Raw genomic sequence first — 26,832 nt, 5'->3', positions numbered from 1 at the left:
TTTCAAATATTTGCTTTTTGAATGGGAAATTTCTTTGACCACCATTGCATGTTATAAAAGCGCATAGAACGCATGTGCACCACAAAGCCGCGAGGAAAACAAGAAGTTTCTTTACTTTTTAAAGACGAAAGCTCAGCAAGATGAAACGACCAAGTTTTATAATAAGAATTGCAGACGTTATAATATCAGATCTGGTGTCCGCTTTGCTGAATCATTTTAATAATATGTGTCGCTCATCAATATCAATTTCAGTCTCAATAAGTTGAAAATGGCAAAAGATTTTTGGTTGCAAATATAAACTAATACAACTGATTTTATGTGGAATTTTTCGATCAATATTGATAATTAAAGATATTGGTTACTTAATAAATCTAGAAGTCATAAATTATCTAATTACTTAGTTGAATATATATATTATCTCATATTTTCAGTGTGTTTTGCATTGATTTATTGGGCTTTGAAGATATATTCTTAAATAATAAAATAATAGCAACTCGATTTGTTTGTAATATTTCAGATTCATTATTATTTGTACTCAGGTGCATTATTATTCGTAATATGGTATTTTATGCAAATCTTTTTATGTGCTGTACTGAAATTCAAATCACTTACACTACTAGAGTTAAAACTCAATTATATTCCTTTTAATTTAAAATTGGTGTGTAAATTTAAAATTATTATAACATTTAATAGTGTAATTGATTTTGATTTAACGCAAACGAATTCCTAGCGTTTTCTCAAGTTTTTTTCAATTTTTTTCTTATTAATATATGTTTATTCTTCCATTATTTTTCTTTTTCATAAATTCATTTCTTGTTATCTTTGCGCCCGCACTATGAGATTCGTGTAACGCAACGCAAGTCTTCATCCCCATCCCTTACGCTTTGCAATCAACCCTCGCATACGCCAGGTCTTTTATCCCAGGTAGTAGGTAACAAGCCAGGTGTGTGGGAGTTTTGTACCTGAAACCCTCGGGATTTCGGAGATGCATAGACAAACTTTGTTGTAGTGCAACGATTGTGCATCTACACCGTGCGATATATAGAATAAATGTATTATATATCGCATTTCTAGATCGAAACAGAATTAACTTCCAGACGTGCCTACTTGTTTTGATATATATATATATATATATATATATATATATATATATATATATATATAATATCCTTTATATTATGAATTTTAATGATCTACTTCATATCACGTGTGTACTGATAAATAATGCATCTGAACATTTGTTATCTTTACACAACGCGCAGATTATATGTTAACATGATACTGTGTAAATATAGTCTAATGTATTTTCAATATTGGCATCGTTTTATGGGCTTCACATGTACACACGAATGTAATAATGATGTAAATAATATTTTGAAACATGCTTATATCTGTATCACTTTAATTTATTACGTAAAGCTATCATCCGATCATTATTGTTCATTATACTGATATATTTAAAAACAAGATTTCATTACTTGCGTAAAAGATATATTTTTACCTATCAATAACGGTGTACATCCTTTAACTTTTAACCATATCATATCCAGTTTATTTTTTCTAAATCATTTTTCAACCACAGAAAAAAGATAAAATTATATATGCTTGATAAGCGGTTTTGTGCAATGGTCGTTCCCAAGCTGTCGTAAAGAACATTTTTTGTGAACTCTCAATCAACTTTGAATTTGGAGGTTCTTACCAGATGACGCTTTCCATGGAGGACGTATTTCTTATTTTTATTAGTATTTGACTCATAGAAAAAACAGAATATTATTTACGAAGTCCCCGAGTACATTGCGACATATCTGGACCACCTAGAATTGCCCAGATCTGATTTGATCAGGTAAAAGATTGGTTTTTAGATATCGTGGCTTCATGTATCACAAGAGGTAATACTATTTTTAACAATATGAAACATAATTTTTTGTTATTTTTAGATAATTTTTCAATTTATGATGTTACAATATAAGTACTTATTATATTACTAAATATATGTATTGAATACATACATATATATATATATATATATATATATATATATATATATATATATTATTTTGTATTCGTATCTTCATAGATTTTCCTGTCAATTAACTTTAAATGTTATACCAGGCGATCGGATATGCGACATCGGCCTTTTAATTCAGACCTTCAACAGGTCTCGTAATTTATGCACTTTTATCGATATCTAAAAACCGAAATCGAACTTTTTCAACTTGTGCTTCCTAAGAAGTCCATGTAAAATAAAAGCTTTATCTGCATTTCGATAAAACCAGAATTAATTTAAAAAAAGTATACAAAATTATTCTTTTGTTACGAATCAATTTGTTTGGGAGCTTTTTCTTTAAAAAAATATAATGTTACATATTTGTTTGCTGTTTTTTGTAGTATATTTTTTTTTTCTTATTTTTAGTATAAATACAATGAAACTGGTGCTCATAAACACGTTTTTTTAAATAATGAATATGTATGACAAGCTGTCGCGTCTTTAAGAAAATATTCGAATTATAAATGAATGGGCCCGTATACGTGTTTAGAATGTAATATTGAGAATAATAATGTATTATATAAAATGTGAAGAAAATCTATTTTATACTACAAGTAACATAAGTCAAATGTTTTCTGATCTCGATTTGATTGAAAAAATGAATTTATAAATCTTTATGAATAAATAGTCCAGGTTTATGTGCGAATTTTAAGATTTATAATAAGTTATGTTGAGTTTAAATATGACCCTAATTTCATAAAAATAAATTACATTTGTACTTATGTCACGACATTGAAACCATTTCAGTAGAACCAGAAATACATGTATTAGTCTTAAATTGGAATCGACATTGTTTAAAAAAAAACTTGCTGTCTAATATGGGCAACACCCAATGCCAATAAGTCATATTCTAACTATCAAAATATGATATATGGTTTATCATTCCGAGTTTTGAAAGTTGTGGAGGTATTTATGTCCCTATATTGCATAATTAGGCATTAAAGTTCGTCAAATGCCATGCAATGTACATTATCGACCACTTGACGGAGTCATTCTGTACTAAAACGTGCGAACTCGCTCGCTTTTCTGAAATTCTGACTTAAGTCATAAATCGATCGTATTTATTTCTATATGCTGGTCACGTTACCTTTTATGGTGGTGTCCAGGTGTTTTAAGCAATAAACCCTAAGGGCCAGGTGTAAATGAGAATTTTAGATTGCTCAAGGTATTTAAAAACGTTTTTGGTATTTTAAATTCTATTTACATAAATAGTATATGCAATTTAAAAGGACTCTATTTACCCATATTAGCCTAAGATATTCATAAGTTCATATTTGACTATATTTATAGTACAAAATAAAAGGTAAATCATTGAATTTTCCTTTTAAAAACCAATGTTGATTCTCAAACCAATTATTTAAAGTTTAATTTTTATTTGGCCTCGCTTACTCTGAGCGTTTAGCCATTTAGCTACATTTTTATTTATTTACATTCTAATTTTTATATTATTTTCAATCTATATATGTATCCTATTCTATATTCTTCTTATTTTCTTCAATTCTTGCTCTTTTTTCAAATTTCTAATTCTATTTAACTTCTAGCTTCATTCCATTTTTTTCTTCATACTTTTTTTAATTTCAGCTCAGTTCCAATATTTCTCTTCTTACTCCTAATACAATTCAGTTATATGTAAATAAAAAAGTAATATATTTCAACCTTTCGAGAAAATTTCAATGTCATCATACAATGATGAAAAACAATACATTTTTGCATAAGGCACCGCATGGAATATATTTTTCATTTTCTACTGGAGAAAGTAGAGAATATATAAGTTTGAACATGTTTTTTATATCTGCGCCTATTTTTTTTAAGTCCTAGTAAATATAATGTCTAAATCGAATTCCATTTCAGTGATTGAACGTCCGGGCATGGTGGTATCCTGTTTCGGTGTTAATTTTGTACGATTTACTTAAATTAATTGTATTTAAATTTAATTTACATGATACAAGCAGTTGTTGTGCACTAACTGATAATAATTTTATATTTTGAATTATATACAAAATATAAAAATAATTAACAGCAATTAATGTGAAATACTTGCCTAACTTTTATTTAATTTGCTACATTTGATAATGCATGCAATCTATCGTATTCTGATAAATATAATGCATTTTATGGAAAGATGTATGTATCTTTATGACTCCCTCGTCGCCCTTTGGCGATAGTGCAAACTTTTGCAGAGCTTTTGCAAAAAGCTCTTGGTGTTCTATCTCCATTCGTGATATTTGGCGCATGCGTTATCATAATTTTAGCAACCGGCGATCGATAACACAAATACCTACACATAAAAGGGCATTGCATTTATGTCCGGAATTGTGACCCAGCAACACTATGTTAGAGAAGTGAAAGACCTGTGACGTCATTGGTTTCAGTGGGTTGATCGCCCGGAATTTCGGCTGTACGGTTTTTATAGGTCTCTAATTTTGAAACCATTTTTTAACTTATGTAAAAATTATTGATAATTGAATTATACTATTTTTAAATTCATTATTCTGAAAATTGTAAGTGTAATGCAGACATGAATTTAAGTTAAAAAAATTTCATTCAATTAAATATTTCATATATTTTGACTTACATTGATAGTCATCGAGATTTGTTAATGCTGTTAAAATTATATATTTTTTAATAACATGCAGTAGAAAATAAAAATTATATTCTACGTGGTGCATTATCCACAACTACTTCAGATTTTACGCCATTTTTCATATATTTCTCGTTTCGTAATATTTTCGCCAAAAGAAAGTATTCACAGAATTCTTCGTTCGATTCACTGCGATAGTTGGTCATGTTTTGCAGGGATCAATGACACTATGCGATCATGTAGCATGCGAAAAATGCAAGATAATTTTAACAACAAACAAACATTACTTTCGCGAAGAAAGTTTTTACGGTCAGTTTATTTTCATCCTTGTTTTAGAAGCAATTGCAGTATCATTGTATTATTATAGAGTGGTCACAATAAAAATATGAAAATATAGTTACTGAAACAAATTGATATGATAATTAAGTTGGGCAGGTTATTGAAAAACATAATCTTAATCGTTTAAAGTTTGAAACGATGAGAATTTTTTAGAATACTAGATGATTACACTAATTTTATTTAAGCTTTTATGTTTGATTTATATATGTACTTAATTTTTATGCAATCGATCGATTTCTGAAGCTCTTGAATGCATAATAGGTAATACCATCGCGTACCACATTGGTTTCATGCGCCATATAAAACATGAATTTTCACTTACCCTTAAATATTTTATGCAAAATAATAAAGAAAGAAATAATTCATACTCTTTTCTGGTGATGTAAATATGAATTGCGTATGTTATAATCTAATTTCGTTTACTTATTCACCTGCGGAAGCACTAACTTGTAAACGTCTGCGAATGTCGAGTTCTAAAAATATGATTATATGTCAGGCGCTTCTCTTTGTGCACAACTGTTAGTACAGTAATAAAAACATCACTAATTATCTGCAGGAATTTGCGTTCTATATTTAGTAAACAGAAAATATTTAAATCATTAAAAACAAGGAAATACATATCATAATATATTTTTAAATATACATTTTCTTTAAATAGTAGTTAATAGTTATATAATATAGGCGATATGAAATTTACCCGATAGGGATATTTTCTAAGGTAATCATTTTCTTTGCGCAGAAACTGTTACGAAATATACACGGAAATATTTGATATTTTCTCTGAGTTAATTACTCTTTTGTTGAAGCAAGATCCGATCTATTGAAACCGTTTCGTCATTACACAGAATTATTCTTCTTCATTCATTCTGTTCGATTTGTAATTTTTTACTCCATATAGTTACATGAGGAAAGTGTAGAGACATGCGAGCACAGCTTTCCAAACTGTAGTAGAATTGAAACATTTCATTTGAAATTGATATCTATAAATAGACTCAAACAAATGTGGTATTGTTTTGAAACAATGCATACTGGGATTATTTTGAATAGTTTTGGGATCTAACACGATGCTTATTTTTGAAATTTGTGTGCTAAATTATTAATAAACAGAGATTTGGAATGACATTCTATTTCTATGATGATGTTTCTTCATTTATGAGTGGGCAGATGTATGTAATGATCGTCCGAATACAGTACATGCACAGTTGCGCAAAGACAAATTCGAGAGTTACTCAGAGCCGCATGAATATGAATAAAATCGATTTTATCAAAGTTTGATGCCATACTGAAGGCAATTTACTCAAAATGAGTAATATTTAATTCTGTTTACTACGTGTTCATGCTGTAAAAAGATTACTTGCCAGAAAAAAATACTATGCTGAAAATAGTATTGATTTTTTCTAAAAAGGAGTATGAATGTTATCATTTCCTAGAAATGTTAGGATTTATGGCAACTTTTCTGACAATAAATTACTTCATGTATTATTTTTGGTGATCGATCGTATTTTCATTATAATTCGGTCCTGAGCTCCTATGCAATTTGGAAAACACTGCAACTATTGCTGAATGCATACAACTCCCACGCCGATTGACTTTGGCAACAGGAGAAATGCGGAAAACGTTCCTATCTATCGTACGGCCGCACTGTAGACCGACTGTTGCCACATGGCGGAAGAGAGTCGGTTCTATGCACCGGGCTCAATGTGCAATTGCATCGTTCGCATTGCGAGTAAAGGAGCATAAATTATTGGCTTGTCGTGCACTTTTTTATTCTCTTTGTTTCCAGTTATGAATTTTGCAGCGCGCGGAGTCTGGCCACTTGTAATTATTAGATAATACGCCAAAAGAGTTCTGGGAGAACCATTTCGCAACATACCTGCAGCACATCGAACCAGGGTAAACCATTAAGAACCCATTGCGATGGATATGCAAAATTACCTAAATCGCAAATAAACTGGTATAAATTTAAATCACGTTAACGTAAAACTGCGTTCCTTGCGGATGTACCGACGTTTATATCCTTATCCTAAGTTTGCTATATCTCAGAAATGCTAAATAAAGGATTAGTTAAAGAACGATGGATATTCCATAGTTCTTTTATATAGGTTATATGGTTTAATATGGTTTAAATTGATACTTCACAAGCTGGCATGAGCTTTACGGGGTTGCGTGGTAAGAGATTGTTCTTGCATCCGTAAGTCCCAGGTTTTATACTCACTTTAGCCGTCTAAGATCAAGGAGTAGTGTCATTAATTTTTACTTGAAATTGTAAATCTAAATAAGTGAAAATAGTCTTTTGGGCATTGTTGGAATATGTAATCATTATCATTTATGCTATAATCATAATCATGCATCATTTTTATACAAAGAACTAATAATAATTTCATCTGAAAGAGAAAAGGGTTGCCTTCTAATAATACTAGTTTAAGGAATTACGTCACAAAAACTTATTGAACATATAGTTCTGATTACTGTTCAAATATATATATATATAGGAAAAGTATCTTTATTTCCATTTATCACAGCGGCGTTCAACAATCGAGTAATTTCATCGATTTCTCTATTATTTACGACATGGTGAAATTTTACTTAGATCAGGAGATCTCACAAATCCCATATCTAATATTATCTGGCTAGATATTTCGCCACATAGCGCGGGCTGCTTGCATACAACACAACAGCAGGCAATGCGATCGTGCGCCATCAGAGCTGATTATAACGTTACTTTCTCGCGGTGTCGTTGCCCTCGCAGGGACTTTCTACATTTCTTCTTTCTATTCGCGATCGCGCGTTCTTAACGTAAATGATTGTTGCATTAGAAATTTGTGTCGCTTCTTGTGCATATTGCCTGTGTTACTTCGGGATTTAATTGCACCTACATGTATTGTGCCTAGGGCTTACAATACCGGGATTCCGTGATCCCGAATACCGGAATCCCGGAAGATTTTTGTCCGGTATTCAATACCGGTATTGATATTAAAAATACCGGTATTTCGGGATTACGAAAATCTTGTTAAAAATTTAACTTACACAATACACATACACGAGTTTTACACTTTATTTTTGTATTGCCGACTCGGCTCAGTCCAGTATGACACATCTTGTCGATGCCGGCAAGATAAAGCGATTGTTTATATATTATATACGATCTAATGAATCGAACCCATTTATACAAAGTATTAGTCGTCCACGTGCATTGTCCTCATATCTAATTCGTCATCAATGATATTTTAAACAAAATATACATTCGACACGTTATAATACTCTATATTGTATATCTTCCTTTCAATCATTCGTATTATCGTTTTCATTATTTTTTATAACTTATAAAAATTTACAAGTCAAATCATTGAGTGATAAATAGTTTGATAATCAATTATAATATTGGTCTCGTTGCAGATTCTTAGAAATCGTTCATATAGAATAATTTTATTTATTTATTAGGCAATCAGTAAATACAATAATTTTCTATAAGCCTTTGTGAAGTATTGATATCTACTTATGATTCGTTTATAAACTAAATACACTATACTAAATACTAATTCATATCGACTAATCATGTACTCGTATTATTTCTTTGACAATTGTGCCGACAAGTGTAGCATGAGGAAAGGGTTTTTCGGCTTGTTATATTTGTACTAAAATTCGTTCCTCGCTTGAAGATTAAGCAATTGATTGTTTATAATTTTTAGAAACATATTTTAATAAACAAAATATAAGTTATTAAATATATAATTCCATACGAGCCTATTATATGTAAAGTGTAACATAGAAGTTAATATTTGTTTACTTGCAAGTTTTTTCTTAAATCTATCTACTCTTATTATCTATGTGATAAAATAATTAATATGTACTCATTTTAAAACAATAATAATGTTAATATGTCAATAAAACAACTGCAGTAACTAAAAATATGACTAGTAAAATTTTTATTGATAATACCGGTATTAATACCGGGATCCCGGTATTACGAATTTCAAATATCGAATACCGGTATTCAGATTTTAATACGGTTTTGAAAGCCCTAATTGTGCCCACTGTAACATTTTTGAAAGTTCTGCTTTTATTTAAAAATTGTTTAGTATTAAAAATTGATGATCTTATTTATACAATAATGCTGACTATAGCATGTTTAAGGATTGTCATAAATTACTTATCGATCTGTTTCTTTTTGCGATTGTATTCATACCCTACAGAACATGCTGAAAACATAATTTGACTTTTTTTTTATCTTTAACCTATTTTCTGTTCTATTGATGCATTTTCATCATTTTAATAGATCAAGTTGTATTTATTCAGGAATTTCAATAATATAGATAGTTAAGTCATTTCCAAATTGCTTTAGCAACGTTTGTCCCAATGAAACAAATCGTCGCTTCTTTTATCTTATGTTTAGTATTTCGCAATCTGTTCCGAAACTTGGCAACTCTTCTATCAACAAAGTGAATGATTTGTATTCTGGACAAACAATCTGAGAATACTTTAATTTTATTATAAAACGTTTATTAATAATGTTAACGTTTTACTTTTTAATTTATTTGTTATTATTATTATTGAATCCATTAATTACTTTTCAGTTTTCACATTTAATTTATTATAAGTATGCAAAAAAATTACCCCTGTCGCATCTATACCAGGATAATAGTATCAATATACCTTAGGTGCCAAATCCAAAAAATAGCGCCATAAGAACGCCTATTTTCTGTTACGTATGCTGGATTATATTATGTTAATTTAATCTTACTACCTTATAATATAAACATCAGTACATATATAAGTTCACTTTTCTATTATACAACTAATATTCCAAAAGTGATTTATCCTTACTATCAATTTCCTGGCAAAATAATATCACAGCTTTTATATATTGCGTGTGCAGTTAGGTGCAATGGTTATTTGAAATTTAATTTAGGATGATATTAAACGCGTCTACTTAGCAATACGGGTGCTATTACGCAAACACTTTCTCTACAATTTGTAAATGTTTACATGATGTAACATTATTAACTAACAGAAGGAAGTAAATACTTAGAGCTTTAATAAAAGTGATATATATATATTGAATTTCAATTATGATTGAATATTATATTTATATTCTGTTTTTTTTTTATTTTTCATGTCAAATGTCAAATTATAATTGGTCATTTCTGAATCAATTCAGTTTTTGTAAACTATCAAATATTTTTTGTACAAAAGTTCTTTGTTCATAATATTATCCTTCTTTAATTTTCTCAAATTTTAATCAATATGTCAACGATAAGTAATTCTAAAATGTGTAAATGTAAAAAATCCACTTTTGGTTATATTCGGGAAAGTTTGTATGATTACAGTATTTAATTGTTAAATATTTAAACAAATACTTTAGTATTGAGTGTTTAATAAGAAGAATGTGTTTGTTATTTAAAAATAGCTTGAAATTCAAAAAACAAATTCAGTGAATTCAAAACTATTTATTTTTATTTTATTCTAAATCAAGGCAATGCACAATTATTCAAATTAGTTAATTATTTATTAATTGCTATGTGACGATAAACAAACGATCATTTTCAAGAAAACGTGACCAATGCAGCAGCGACTTTTCCAAACACGTCATATCTATGAAGGCCAGCGTAATATAATCTAATGAAATAAGAAAAAACTTTTAGAAACTTTGTCCTTTACGAAACTGCCATGGAAGTGCATGACCTAATTTAGAAATCAGCGCAACTGTTATAACGTGCGAGTGTAAGATTTTTTGTTTGTTCTTACTTATATTGATACATACACTATTTTAAAGTATTTTTGAAAACAATCAAAAGCTTGGAATACACTTCGGTGATTAAAAAGATCCTAGTTTTTTGTTCAATGTTATCATAAAATTATACAATCTTACAATGCTTGGACCAAATAAACAAAAGTTTAATACTATATATATATATATATATATATATATATATAATGATTTTATTTTATTTTTTCTTTAATTGAAATATCTCATTCTATACGTAAAATTTTGTAAATCTGCAACTTAACAATGGCTGTTTCGCAAAATTCAACTTTAAACGATTGTCATTCATTTTACATTTACATTGTTAAGTGTGTACGTAACTTTGGACCCAATATATATCAATGTGTACACTTATACGAAATTTCATGACGAATTTAGCAACTCTGACTTTAATTGCACAATATGCTTGTCAGTCTTAATATTAGCAAAACGCCTCGGCGTCTATCACGTGCGTAGTTAGGCCCAGTGACGAATTTTTGTAGAGATTTAGAATATATATTCGAAGTTGTAAGTTTGGTATAGTGTTTTGCTGAAAGTGTATCCTGACGATTTGAATTTATTGAATAATTTATAATATTTATCTCATTTTCGTTGTCAGAGTATATGTTTGCACTAACCTTCGACTACTATTTTTTATTATATATAAATTTGCTCTAAAATTAGTATAATTTCTTAACTAATCATTTTTTTCATTATATTAACTCCGTTTATACTAAAAAAGAATATTGTGGTCATGGATAAATAAGCATAAAGTTGTAGTTGCTTAAATAATTCACCATAGTTATCAACGTTAAGCTCAGGATAAGAGCTTATCAAAAGTTGACTGCTTTTTGAAGTACATAATATATTTTTTATCATTATACTATAATATGCACCTAGCTAAGCAATTGCTATAAACTAATTACTACTACTCAGTAATCGTAATTTAATAAAAAAAAAAAAAAAATGTATTCGGTTTCCTAAAATACTTTAAACAAATTTCATTACTGGTAGAGAGCAATATTTCATGGGTTTGTTTCTTCTCCGCAATCGCTGGTTTCGTATGCGACTCGGATTGCGCATGTGAAGAGATGTCGAAGTCATGTTTACAGAGATTCTAAACACTTTGATTTTCAGAAACATTAATTTAATAAATATTAGTTATTCAGAAAAAATATTTTTACGTAAATGATATGTTATTAGATCGAAACATTTATAGTCAATAAGTATTAATGTCAGACAATAAGTATTAATGTTAGGAGACTTTAGACCTAATTAAAAGTAAGATTTCACAATAATAAGCAAACCATATTTCCTAATCTTGATTGATTTGAATTACTGTGATTAATTTTAAAATTTTATGAACTACTATTTATCTATTTAAAAAACCCAAACTGATAGAAAGATATTGTTCCACTCTTAATTAATATCTCGTTATATCTATGATACGTATTTAACTCCTAATCAACTGCAGAAACGATTGGCAAATTGCCGAAACGTAAAATTTATCTGTGGCTGAATATGTAATAGAAATGTTTTAATCGTTGTTGTGACATATGTTATTTTTTATGTAAATAATGAGAACTGTTAACAAGGGTATAGATTATTATTTTTTGTTTGCTGTATATTCTTCTTTTTATAAAATATTATATTTTATGGATTGCAATGTTGAGAATCACAAGTGATGTAAGTGCTTGCGCCTGAACCAACCGTTTATTGCAAATACTTCATTATGTTTATTACGATAACTATATTTCGCTTACAAGTTCTGGAGTGTTCAAATGTTTAGATCAGTAATTACCAACGTGGGGCCCATGCTCAATATAGTAGTAGTTAAGGCGCTCGACTGCCACGCGGAGGCACCGGGTTCAATCCCCAGTATAGGGATAATAGAGTATAGGGCGTAAGGTAAATTTATAGCGTATAAATATAGCGTAGAAAGTAAGGTTTATAACGAATAAAAGGTAGGATCTTAAATAAGAATTGTCCATCGTTTCAATATTTGTATGATTCTATATATTGAATTTATTATTGTCAACATACTAATATTACTAATGGAACAACTGATATAATTTGATACATATGCCTTTTTCTGATTCATATACCTTTTTCTGATACATAAACCGTCACTTGCCACCAACTGCTTAGAATAATAGAAACGTAATACGAATATTCTACATATGTTGTTATGGTATGCAATGTATTGTTATAAGAAAAAAAAGAACAATTAATTGCGATATATTATATAGTGCAATTGAAGTAGACATGCTAATGGAGTTAATGAAATTTAGTCGCAATATTTGGGTAGATATTACTATTTTTTCTTTATCAAAATGTTAACTAAATGATTTGTAGATTTTTATACTATAAAATATTTGTTAAAAATTGATTAAACAGTTTCTTCAGATGTTTTTAGATAAAGTTATAAAGTTCCCTAGTTTTGAAGCTTCTAGCCTGTTATATTGCAAGTCGCTAATAAAATAAATTACAATCGTGACCAGAATCAATATTACAACAGATTTTAAATATCGCGTAATGTCGTAATGACCCCGTAGCTGTAATGTTATAAGCTAATACTAATTGATAGAACAAACTTTAGTATGCATTTACAAATGCTTTATTTCTACATAACCGACAGCTCATTAGTGGTTTAGTGGACATGTCAAAAGAACTGTAAAAACATGGAGTAGCCACACTGTGGAGGTCATAATACTTTATTTTTTATTAAATATAAATTTCGGTTATTAATGAAAAATTGATAACAAAATTGGCTCACGGATATCTTGATAATATAATTAATATTGTTTCCAGATTTTAGTTTAAAGCCATTTTCGAATCAAATCAAAGCAGTGTTAGATTCTGAACAGATTCTCACATAATCTCATACAACCGCACGCATTTTGTTTTATTTATGAGCACGACGAAAACATCTCAGCAGTCTCGGAATAACGCAGATGGAATACAAAAGTTACGCTGATTTATTCTTGCTCGAGTTGCTCTTGCAAATAGTTCTGGGAAAGTCTTTTATTTGATCGAATGTGAAGATTTTAATAGAATCTTTAAAAATAACTCTTTCTAAAAAGAAAGAAAAGTGTGAAATCGCAATGGGTAACTTTTTACACTAACTACCTGAATCGAGTTGGAGTTTAACTCAGTTTATGGACCTGCCCTGAGGCAGTAATACCCAATATTATATAATGAATCTTGACAGTTTATACAAAGATGCTATTTTTTACATAGCGATAGATCTAATTTGAAAGATTTTTGAATGAAATCAGATGTGATTTATACATTGTCATCCTCAGCTTCGAAAAGCCTTTTATAGTAAAGTAAAACTGATTACATTCGTCAAAAGATTTAGAACAAGTATTGAGCAGAATTATTCAAATTTTGAAGTCAGTAACCAATATAAATACATTTGTCATGTCCCATTATAGCAGTTACACTACTGATAGCATCTAATTCTGTATTGCTCAGATCGACAGTCAATGTAGTTGACCTTTTCTTGAATTCTCTTAGGAAATAATTCTACGCTCAATTCGACCGTCGACCGGACGCAATATACAAATCGCGTATCCACGCATAAGGCAACGAGTGGCGCCGATGTAAATAAAATTCAGAGTGGGATTTATAATATAAATTTTATATACTCATTCTATAAGATCCTCCATTTATTTAGTTGTTCTTAACATTATGTTTCTGTGAGAAACTTCGTAAATGTGCTACTCTAAAAAGCTTTGTAGTTGCCTCCATAATGAAGCATTAGGAAATTGGCGTTGATCAAATTTAGTATGTAGTATAAAAATATACCCTATGTATACAATAGATTATATTGTACTAACTATAGGATATTTATTCTTTATTTTGGCTTAAGCTTCTGCAAATATTGTTTTATGTAATTACTGGCAGAGCTGTAGTAGTTCCATGTAAAAAGTTTAAATGCCTTTAGATTTTATCAGCCCATCGATTCGTGTTTAAGAAATTTGTTACTGCTTTCAATATAATGAATTCTACTATATTATTATTAGATGAACTCAAATAATGTTATTCAAATAAGCTAACCAGAGCACAACTTTACATCATTGAATAGCACAGTGTTTATTTTCAGTGATAATCACGCAAGAAGCGCAGGATATTACGATATTAGGTCAGACGTTGACTTCTAATTCGCTTGAGTAACTAGATTTGTATGATTTATTCACATTCAGTAACTCTAGAATATTTGTAATAATTAAACTGCTACTATCTTCTATTATTTAGTTAAATAAATAACTGATGATACTTTAGAGTACTTTTACAAAGTAATGTTACATATTGCAAATTTGCACATGTGCAAGTCACCATATTTGAAAGGGAAATATCTATATACACCTACGTAATCAAACGATTTATAAATAATATATGCATAAAGAAGGTTGACGTCATAGGCCTCCATATTTTGCAAACACAATATCTAAATCTCATTGTTTTATAAAGAACAAAGAATCAAAACAACGATGTTTTCATATGCGAGTGTATATCTTTTGGGACAGAAATAATACTTAATGTTTTGTTCTAATAATTTATGTTCTGTTTATGAATGATAATTATTTCCTGTGGAACGATGAAAGAATGTATTATTGATTTCACTAAATTAATATAGTAATAATAATAAAAATTTCATTGTTTTATAAAAAACAAATAATCAAAACAACGATGTTTTCATGTGCGAGTTTTGAACAGAAATAATACCTAATGTTTTTGTCTAATAATTTATCTTCTATTTATGAATGATAGTTATTTCCTGTGGAACGATGAAAAAGTTTATTATTGACTTCAATAAGTTGATTCATGTCCAGATAAGGCTTATAACGACAATCTGTACAATATGTGATTTGACTTGAAATGATACCACATATGTGGCATCTAAGCTTTCAATTTAATTTAAGCAAATAATATTTCTTGTTAAAATTTAAAATATAATAATATTTTTCTCAATTTTACAGAACAAAATTGCGGTTAGAATCATTAGAAGATGCAGTAGTATTAGAAAATCCACAATTAGATTGCTTGAGGGATAAGCGTGGTTGTCCAGCGTACGTGGCGCCTGAAATATTAAGGGCGCATCGAGACTACTCGGGCAGGGCTGCGGACATGTGGAGTTTAGGCGTCATATTATACACGATGCTGGTTGGCAGGTGAGATTTGCAAAAATATTTATAGAAACTCATATTATGTAGGAAAGTCCACGTCGGATAATGAATGTATAATTATCTAAAGCTTAATTTTTTATGGAACTCACTGAAGACTTTATATATAGATGATAACAACAAATTCTGGGAGATATTTTATTTCTTAGGTTAATTAGATGAATGGAATTATGTACAAATGATTATTGATAGTATTTATGAATTAATAGGAATACTGAAATATGTACTGAATTTACCAACTATTCTTTTATGCATTACACATTTTATGTGAAAATATTGGAATCTATTTTTTATACATAATGAAGCTACTTGTTATTTTTCAAACCACTTCCTTTTCGTTTTCTTAATTACATTTTATTATATAAAATCTCTATATCAACCTTCATTATTATATATAATGTTAATCACAGACTGAAAATCCTTAATTAATGTTGAATAATAATTAGATCCATATTGTTCCCCTAATAAAGAACGTACTCATTATCTTTCTCGAGATCTACCTTTAACCCTATATAAAATCAGTACTGTTCAAATTGCTCACAATATTCATGAATATTGTTACAAGAAAGGAAATGAATATGATACAAAGTGCACGCTTCGCATTTATTATTTCATGCTTGAAATAAGAGCTATAAAAATTTATTAATTATGGAAGGAGAACCGGATGCTTACATTGCTCATAAGAAATAATAATCGTAGATTATTTTATCATTTAATTGCTGAATAATATTAGTACAAAAGTCAAATTTCAGGTTTATAAGTAAGAGTCTGAATTATGTTTTACGAAATTTTTAGAGTATAACCATGTTCTTAAAAGAAATGTGCTGCTTAACAATATCACCAGCAACTCGGTCTCCTTGCTTCTAATTATTTAACTAATTTGTCGAAGTGTTGACACTTTTTTCGTACTTCATTTAGTATTTTTTAATTAAAATAACTATTTTCTTCCTGTAATTTCCTATTATTTATTCCGCCAACTGAAGGAGAATTATTCTTGTTCTTTTTAAAGCTTTGCCACCAAAGAACGCGGTGATGAACCGAACTGGTTCGTTAACCACGACACGCGTGCCAGTGGCTCGTGTCCCTGAAATAGCTTAGGGACGAGCCCTGGTGAAGTTGTGCATTAAATCGTAAATTAAATGTTTTCTGTTCAAGTCATGACCAGGAATTCTCATAGCTATTAAGATTATAAAATGACTTTATGAAAAAGTCTTTGAAAACTTCAGGAAATTAATAAATCAAATTCCATGCATCATTTGCTGGAATGTAAAATTATTAATCTATTCAGTAAATGTGTGGGGCTCTTAATGTTTCATACAACTGTTTAATGCCATTATAGTATTTTTTATATTTTTATTATACGTATTAAACGACATTAAAATCTGTTATCAGAATTGTTTCTAGAGAAAATATATTAATACTAAACTATGAAATGTACAAATAATGCTCGAAAAGTATTATGTGGTCTAATTTCTACATTTATATTTTGATACATAAATTTATTATAGAGTCTTGAAAACATCTGTCAGTATTTTTATTTTACCTTATAATAACGATATAAAAAACTAAATTTTCATATCGACTGCTTATTTTTATACTATTGCATAACTTTGACCAACAGAAAAAGGGAATGACCCCTAAATAAAAACAAACAGTTTTTACTGACATTTTTGCGGGTTTTAATTTTTTTTGTGTATATCAACATGCTGTATATTGCTTTCGATCGTATATATATCTTTATATCTTGGTATGTCAGTTAACATTCGCAGGTAGCGAGTAGCAAATGATTTAAAAAATTTAAAAATCATCTTCTTAGAAATTGTAAAAAGTTTACGAAATTAAAAAAAAACGCAAGGATTGATGCTCATGCACATATTTAAGTTTTATGATAATTTATTAAATCATTTTTCTTAATAATTAAATTAATAATGAATATATTGATTAATAAAATGAATATATTAATCATGAATGAATGAATATATTAATAAATAAATAAATTAATAAACGTGTTGGTTGGTCCCTAGGCCTACGGCTTAAATCCTAAGATTTCTGAATTGTTTTAATAGAGTTCAAGTTTCGTCTTATCGTTCGTGTCCACAAAATTGCAAAAATTTTTTTCGTTCTTAAGCGCCGAACGGGTTTAACGTCAATGCGGCAGGTTCGATGCGGGCTCATTAGCCGGCAGAAGCTCGAGTTGCACCTGCCTTGGCGTGTGATGAATGATGATGATGACTCAAGTTACATTACATAGGATGACCGAAGGCAACTCCCAAAAATACACCACACATGAACATACGAATACGAGACACAGAAATCAACAGAAACGGCATGCGTTTAGTTATACAGCACGCGTCTTTTAATGTTCTCAAATCACGTGTTTACAAATAACATTTTCGAAACATGCAAGTAGATACACACAGTTTGCTTTAATGTAGTTTTAAAAAAAAACAATATTGAAAATTGTTTATGCTGATTGTCTGATTTATGTCTATTACAATTCTAATTCTGAAATACCTCAGTCCAGAGGAATGAATTTTATGGGATTTTCAAAAGGTCCTATAAAAGGCAAACGATATTTTTACTATATTTTTAATCAATGTTTCGAGAATATAGAAAACAATTTGAAAATAGTCATAAAGTTTTATTTTTAGAAGGTGATGGGCGTTCTCCAAAAATTGGCACCTTGATTATATTCATAATGATTAGGCCTCCTAATAAATTGAAGAAATATATATGTATATATACATATATATATATATATATATATATATATATATATATATATATATATATATGTATATATATATATATAGCATTAATCTAGAATCATGTTTCAATCGTGTGAACAAGTTAAAATATGTTTTTTTATATTCTCGATTTTTTTTAAAAATAGTAAAAATCGGAATTCCAGGATGAGCGTAGTTCATTCTGAAGAGAATATTCTGGAAAAATTTTAAGTAAATCGGTCCAGTAAAAGTTGAAAAATCGTCGAAAAGACAGTTTTGAGAAAAACGCGTTAAGTTTTGCGGCGGTATGAAGGATTATCGCGGTCAAAAAAGTGTATCTTCACAAATAATTTAAACCTTGAAAATATTTCTTGTAAACATATTTTTGAATCAGTTAAACTTTGAAGATCTCCAAAAAAAACTCCAAAAAGAAAAATAGTTCGACAATTCATTGTTTTATGGTACAGTTGTTTTGTCGGAGAATTTTGGTTTTCATCCTGATTCATTTTTATATTTTTTTTATTTTATATATATTTTTAGGATAGGTTTATTTGATAAATTAATTACCAATTTACTGATTACCGTTCTACCCCACACGTTGGTATTTAAAAGATGTTTTACAATAAAGACTTATTTTCTTGATCGACATAAATACTTAATTTTTAATCTTAACACCGAATTCGTTATATTAGTTATATTAGATAAAATAACGACAACATAACCATGCACAATTTGCCAAAATTATGAGTGTCGGTTATTCCTGCGACTTACTGTGCGTGAGGATCACTAAGCACCTGTCGTTTTATAGTATTTTTGGCTTTTGTCCTGATAAGTGAAGAGAGTTCTCTCATATACTCAGCCGCGATATTCCAACAGCTTGCCCTTAGGCATCCCAAGAATTAAACGGGAAGGGGATACAAAAAGCACCAAAAAAATCAGATCTCTGATACTAAAAAGCACCTGCCGTTTCAACTGACAGGCTAAATCGCGTATTTCAGAACAGAATTAATATTCTATTATTTGAACTAAATCATTTCTGCAATAAGAATTTATTTATTAAGAATCATTGAAAGTTGTAACAAAGTGAAAAGCAAGATGCTACTTCCTTAGGCACCGATAATGATTATAAGTAAAAATCTAATTGAACCTTAATATTTTAAAATCATTATATTTTTATTTATAAATTCGTGAACCGCTTATTTTTTTTTTGCGAATATTTTAGAAATTAGAGGTATATATTTACTATTTAATTCGTATTATAATTACTATCTTAAAATTTTTGTCGAATTTCTTGTTTTCGATCTCTACTATGAAATTAAAAATGTTATTTATTTGTGGTGAGTTTTGTATATAACTAATATATATATATAAAAGAATCGTATATTTTCATGCTACCGGCCCTTTAACGTTTTTTCTATTCATATTATTCTGGAGTGTTATATATATATGTTATATATATATATATATATATATATATATATATACACGTCTGTTATATTATACCCCTTTAAGCTAGTATGTGGAAAATTGGAAGATTTTTTGTAATTACAAAAAAGGTTTCGAAACGGTCGTTTAGACGAGTTATTTCCTTTGTACTTTGTTCTGAGATTTAATAACAGATCGAATTTCTTGTTTCTTTACATAATTTCTCATAAAGGAATATTTTTTAAAAATTTTTTATCTTTTAACATTTCCGTGCCATTCTGACTATAGTTCAGAAAAGACTTTAAATTTAAAATGATACTCTTTCTGAATGCTATACGTATTTTTTATTTGCAAAAATTATGTTTAATTAATTTTATATAATTTAACAATTCAGAACGTGAAGCAGTTAGATCAGCAATTTTTTAAAATCATATGGCATTCTTAAAATCTTTTAATTACTTTTAGTGTAGCTACTGAACATGTTTAGATATATATGTTTTTAAAATTATTATGATAAAGCACAAACATATATATATATATATATATATATATATATATATGTGTGTGTGTGTGTGTGTGTACTACTAAATCATATATATATATATATATATATATATATATATATATATATTTATAATTTAAGAACAAAGTATGTATTGTTGTATTCCACTAACTTTTTTTTCTTTTATTTGCAGATATCCGTTTAACGATTCAGAACATGCGTCGTTATTTGCAAAAATAACCCGCGGGGTCTTTGTGATACCAGACTGCCTCAGCGCTAAGGCTCGTTGCCTGGTCAGGTCGCTCCTTCAGAGATCTCCCTGCGATCGGCTCAGTGCTGAAGATGTTCTTCACCATCCATGGTTAATAAATGAAGAACGCCAGGAAATCCAATTCTCGAGGAATAACTCAGATCAACAAGTACCAGATTTCGACCCCTACGATTTTAACATGGATTCTGACGCCATGGACGTCGATTGCTGAATCAGTTTTTTTCACATAATTCAGAAATAAGATGTTAAAAGTGATAGGTAATATATAGCATGTGAAGAAGAAAGTTAAGTTAGTAGGAGACATGATTATGAAGAATGTAGTGATAATCTAAAATTTTCTTTCTGTTTGGTTCCAAACAGTACAAGTCTAAGCGACTTAACAAGATGGATCTCAATTTTGTTTTTAAATGAAGATAAAATTATAAGGAGGACTTACAAATGATCTTAGACTTCAAGAATAGTGTGAAGCAGGATAAGCATAAAATCTTGTTACAAATAATATGATTAATGTGATCATGACTAACTCATTTTCTAGAAGCTAAGATTTATATAATATTCGTGCAATATTTGAAATTCAAAATAGTTCATAGTAAATATGTCTCCTACTATTAATAAAAAAATCACATCTGAATCGTACCTACGTCGATTTATTAAGAAATGTCTTTGTCATTAGAGAACAAAAACTTTTGTTGTTATTAATTTTGTTTGTTTTTATATTATGTTTTATAAGAAATCAATTTGTTTCTTTGTAACTTGGTTTAGTTTCTGTTGTAAAATAGATTTATCGGGGACCCAATAATTTTTCCTAAAATTGTGACTGTGTGATATATGCTAAGTAATTTAATTCACAAAATGTTTAAATACAAAGTTAAAATAGGCAAATATCATTATTGTTAGCATATATTCCATGACTAAGCTTTTAAAAAATGCATATACTTTTACTGCAATGTTTGTACATAGTATATTATAAGATTGTTCTACATTTAGTCATTGGATGAATAATAACGAAAGTTAAAGAGAATTTCTGTATATGTTAAATTAATTCTTCAGCTATATAGGCAATCCTTTATTGATTTTATAAAATTCCCTGCTTATGATTAGGTAATTTTAATTTTAAAAGCACTTGCTTAAATTTCAAATCATATTTCCGGGTAGTTAGTGTTGACTTCAATCACTGAATGCGATTTTGGTGTTCTGAATACTGTTTCAAATATTTGCAAATTATGTATATGTAAATATAAAATTACTTCTATATAAATCTCTCTAAATTATGGTAATTTATTATTTATCTTAATGTCTACAAAACTTTATTACTTAAATTGTTATTAAACGCTTACGGAAAAGAAATAATGAATAATAAATAAATATCATCATTTCTGAACAATTTTTTATGGTGTCTTTAGATGCATACATACATCCAGTGTTCGAAATGTATTTATTAAGTTTGGTGTTTAGGATATATTGCATTATTAAATTATTGTGTCAAAGGTTTTAGAATTCTATATGATGAGCTTCCGTAAAATTTATTTCAAAAAACTTTGTGTTTATTGTTTTTTATATCTATTTTATTAAAACACCGTGAACAAAAACGTTAATGTATCACATTAATAAAGGTATAAGTTTAAATACTGTCTTGATTTAATTAAATGATTATTAAAGACTGAAATAATTATATTTTCATCAAAAAGCAAATTAATTTATATTTAGTATTTGCAATTAGATGTATTTATAAAATGATTTTACATATAGTCATTTGTTGTAAATTATATATATATTATGCAAGATCGTTAAACTAAGATCGTGTAGTTCTTGAAAAATAATAAATTATTGAATTTAATTAAGATATATCGGCGTTAATTTCCATATTAAATAAACCAAGTACATCTTACAAGATTTATTAAAGGAGTTTTAAGTTTTTGTTCTGTATTAGTAATATTGTTAATGAATCAGTATGTACTAAATAGATATACCACATTCAAAACTAATATAAATGGCTGTAAATTTTATTTACTTAAGTTATATTTATCAACAGAAGAAAACAAACTGTAAATATTAGAATAATTATCTTTTAATTGTAACCACCTTACTGTCATAATAAAAAATATTATGTAGCTCGCATTTTTGGTTTACAGATATATGGTTTTCATGTGAAACAAATTCATTTATAATTTAAAATTATATTAGTTTTATAAAATCGGTATAGTCTATACTATAGACTATAGACTCTATAGTGTTAACCAAGTAAGTAAAGACAAATTAATATTATAAATCACTAAACAAGCAGAAATTGTTCGATCTGTCGTATATTTTGGAGCTTAAACATTCTTTAGATATTTTGAACTCCCGCTTTTGAGTCCGCATACATTTTTTTGTTGGTTATCGTGTTAAATCAAAAGTCAACTTGACAGCTCGCAGATGACCGATATCTGCGAGCTGTCACTTGTAATTTGTTTTGGTAATGGGAATGTTTGAAAGATAACACAAATTATTATTTATATTTATTGTTATCGCACAGAAAATATTTTTTTTAACAATGGTTATGAGATCGAGTAGTAATCCTAATCTTTCTGATGATTCCCATATTGACATGGACGTCGATTTAACTCCAGAAATGAGGCAGTACAGGAAGAAATATCAATTGTTGCTTGAACGTTGCGAAATTATACAACAAGATAATGAAAGAATAGTTCATAGGTAGGAAATTTATATTTATCATTATTATATATATATATATATATATTATATATATAAATTAATTTTGTTTTGTTCATGATACAAGAATACAAAAAATAAAAAAGATGACAAAATGTTACAAAAGAGATGTTAAATTATTAATGAGAGAACTCGATAAACATGGTGATGAATGGAGAACTGCTGAAGATGAAGTAGATCTAAAGCCTGATGATCTTATTATTAAACGAGAAATAAAAAGAGAGAAGAATGATAAGCTTTCCAAGAGCAATAATAAATCCAATTCAAAAAAGAAGACAGGAACCAGAAAAAAGATTAAAACAGAAAAGGTATAAACAAGACAAATTTTATAAGTTAATTGTTAAGTAATATTTTGATTATTTTACAACAGGATAAAGATCCAAATGCACCAAAGCGACCACCTAATGCATTCTTCCTATTCTGCCAAGAACAAAGACCTATAGCCATGCAAAAGCTTGCTGCATTTAGTCAAAATGAACCAAATAAACAAGAACTTACTAGACATTTAGCACTATTGTGGAGAAATCTTCCACCGGATGAAAAGCAGGTTAGAGCAGATTCCATTGAATATTCATTCATTTATTTTTATGTTGACTTTGTATAATAGAAAACTTTACTTTCCAGATCTACATTGAAAGATATGAAATATCTAAAGAAAAATATGATGAAAAGATGTCAGCTTATATTAAGAAAGAATAATTTAATTGATAGAATGTGATGTATATAAATAAAATCTAATTTTGAACTACATGTTCTGCAAGAATATTTTTTATATATTGAGAATATTGAAAAAAAGTTCCCCTTATTGATCCTAATATACATATTTCAATTTATAGCAACATGAAGAGCCAACATTTTATATGAGAAGAAAAATTATTTGAAAGTTATATTTGTAACGTGAAAATGATACACAGATTAAACAGCTATAAGATCTGATTTGCTTTTGATCACTTTATAAATATGTGCTAGAAATTTTTATAATTCAAATTTATGTTATGTTAATAATATAAATTATATATATATATATATATATATATATACAAGTTAATTACATTTACAAAATTATATATACAAAACAAAAAAATTATATACAAAAGATATATATATATCAAAAAGACAAAGTTACATATTTATATTTTTAAATTTCGTACATTTGGATATACAATGCAGCCAATAGAACAAACTGTGACACTGACTCGTGGCTCTGACATAGCATATGGCGTCGGAGAGTTGACCTTTCCGGTTTCACACGTCCCTAGCAAGATGGCGAGAAAGAAAGATGAGAAAATTACACAAAATAGTGATAATAAAATGATATAGTAGATGTTGCAAATGAAGATGAACCCGACTTTGATGATCCCGAAGGTTTTGTGGACGACATAGACGATGAGGGTAAGTGACGAATGATGCAGCAATATGCTGTCGGCGTGCATTAGATACATTTAGAACAAGTTCAAATTTCGCCGAAACTAAGCAATAATAATGTACAAATGAAATGTATCCCTTCTTAAATAACTAATGTGCATAGTTTACAACTTTCTATAAGTACGCAATTAGTTACTTCTGCACTTGTTAAATTGTCATAACCTATATGTTCAATGCCTATCATTTTGGTTACGCCCGATTTTGTTGATCCTTAGATTTGATGCCCGATATATTGAAGCTCAAACCCCGTGAATCCGATGGTGTCGAAAATGTGATTGTAGTGGACGGCGTTCCAAAGGTTGAGCCGGAACGTCTAGAAAAACTACAGGTGGTCATAAACAAAATTTTCAGCAGATTTGGAGGTAATTGTTTAGATATATTTTCTTATCAGCGTCTACATTAAATAATACCAAAATTGTTATATTTAGGTACGATTGTGAACGAATACTACCCAAAAAATGAAAATGGGTCAACGAAAGGCTATATATTTCTTGAATATGCCAATGCCGAAGAGGCTAAAGCTGCTGTTGGTTTTGCTAATAATTACAAGCTTGACAAAGCGCACACATTGCAAGTTAATTTGTTTACTGATTTTGAAAAGTAAGTGACAGATTTTAATTTAATATTGATTTATGTGAACTTGAACTATATGGAATAATTACTACATAACATTAGTTATAAGCAATGTGGTGGTTATATTGCAGATATGCTAATATTCCTGATGAATGGGAGCCACCAACCCCTTTGCCCTATAAAGTACAAACTGACCTGCATTCGTTTTTGTTAGACAATGATGCATATGATCAGTTTTCAGTTGTGTGCAGTTCTGAAATGGGTATGCAAGTACAAATTTGGCAAAATTCACAGCCTGATCCCACTGAACTGGAAAACAGAAATGTAAGTAGTTTACAATTTTATTTGCAATTTATATGGTGATTTAACCTAAAAGCAATATATTAATGTATAATTAAATTTTTTTTTAGAATTTTACTGATGAATATGTTAAATGGTCACCTTTAGGCACATATCTAGTTACTTTTCACAAACCTGGAGTTGGATTATGGGGTGGTCCAAATTTCACCCGCATTGCTAGATTTCCTCATCCAGGTGCTCGTTTTATTGATTTTAGTCCTTGTGAAAATTATCTAGTTACTTACAGTGGAATGATGGATGAACCAAAATTATTATTTGGGATATTAGAACTGGACAAGAAATGAGATCATTTTTACCAGAAGGCCCAAGAGTATGGCCAATTTTCCGCTGGTCAAAGGATGATAAATACTTGGCTCGAATGGGAAATGATATATTGTCAATTTATGAAACTCCATCATTTGGTTTATTAGATAAAAAATCAGTGAAAGTACCTGGAATTCGTGATTTTCAGTGGTCACCAACAGATAATGTTTTAGCTTATTGGGTAGCTGAAGATAAAAATGTTCCTGCTCGTGTAACATTATTAGAAATACCAAACCGCACAGAAATCCGTAATAAAAACCTTTTCAATGTTGCTGATTGTAAAATACATTGGCAGAAGAGCGGTGATTATCTTTGCGTGAAGGTTGATCGGTATGCAAAATTGCGCAAAGAAAAAAATGAAGTGATTGGGGGTGAGGTCAAATATTCTGGAATGTATTATAATTTTGAAATATTTCACATGCGGGAAAACAAATCCCAGTGGATTCAGTAGAAATAAAAGAATCTATTCATGCTTTTGCATGGGAACCCGTAGGCTCTAAGTTTGCCATAATTCATGGAGAACCTGCAATTTCTAGTATAAGTTTTTATGAAGCCAAAACTGGTCAAGCACCCACATTGTTGAGAAAATTTGAGAAGAAACCATTTTACACATATGTTCTGGTCTCCTATGGGAGA

The 26,832-nt window shown here is 29.0% G+C and overlaps 2 protein-coding genes and 1 pseudogene across 2 annotated transcripts in view; all 3 read left to right on the top strand.

Annotated features, from left to right (window-relative positions):
- The window catches only part of LOC113373258 (tribbles homolog 2-like), a 42,946-nt gene extending 21,348 nt beyond the window's left edge, over window positions 1-21,598 (top strand). The window contains exons 4-5 of the mRNA XM_026613557.1: window positions 15,696-15,887; window positions 20,746-21,598. Coding sequence (XP_026469342.1) covers window positions 15,696-15,887; window positions 20,746-21,034 — 481 coding nt within the window. The 3' untranslated portion in view covers window positions 21,035-21,598. The remainder of the gene's footprint in view (window positions 1-15,695; window positions 15,888-20,745) is intronic.
- Window positions 21,599-23,271: 1,673 nt separating this feature from the next.
- On the top strand, window positions 23,272-24,289 carry LOC113373256 (high mobility group protein B1-like). Its single transcript, XM_026613556.1, has 4 exons — window positions 23,272-23,517; window positions 23,603-23,843; window positions 23,906-24,082; window positions 24,160-24,289. The coding sequence occupies exons 1-4, from the start codon at window positions 23,357-23,359 to the stop codon at window positions 24,232-24,234; spliced, it is 654 nt and encodes a 217-aa protein (XP_026469341.1). The 5' UTR covers window positions 23,272-23,356; the 3' UTR covers window positions 24,235-24,289.
- Window positions 24,290-24,798: 509 nt separating this feature from the next.
- Window positions 24,799-26,832, top strand: part of LOC113373610 — a 7,787-nt pseudogene continuing 5,753 nt past the window's right edge.

The sequence above is a fragment of the Ctenocephalides felis genome, unplaced genomic scaffold (genome assembly GCF_003426905.1).
Source record: "Ctenocephalides felis isolate EL2017-DRISC unplaced genomic scaffold, ASM342690v1 CF-g0.4_SCAFFOLD_01604, whole genome shotgun sequence".
NCBI lineage: Eukaryota > Metazoa > Arthropoda > Insecta > Siphonaptera > Pulicidae > Ctenocephalides > Ctenocephalides felis.
Note: the sequence above shows the minus strand (reverse complement) of the source record. Positions and strands in the feature narration are given on the sequence as shown.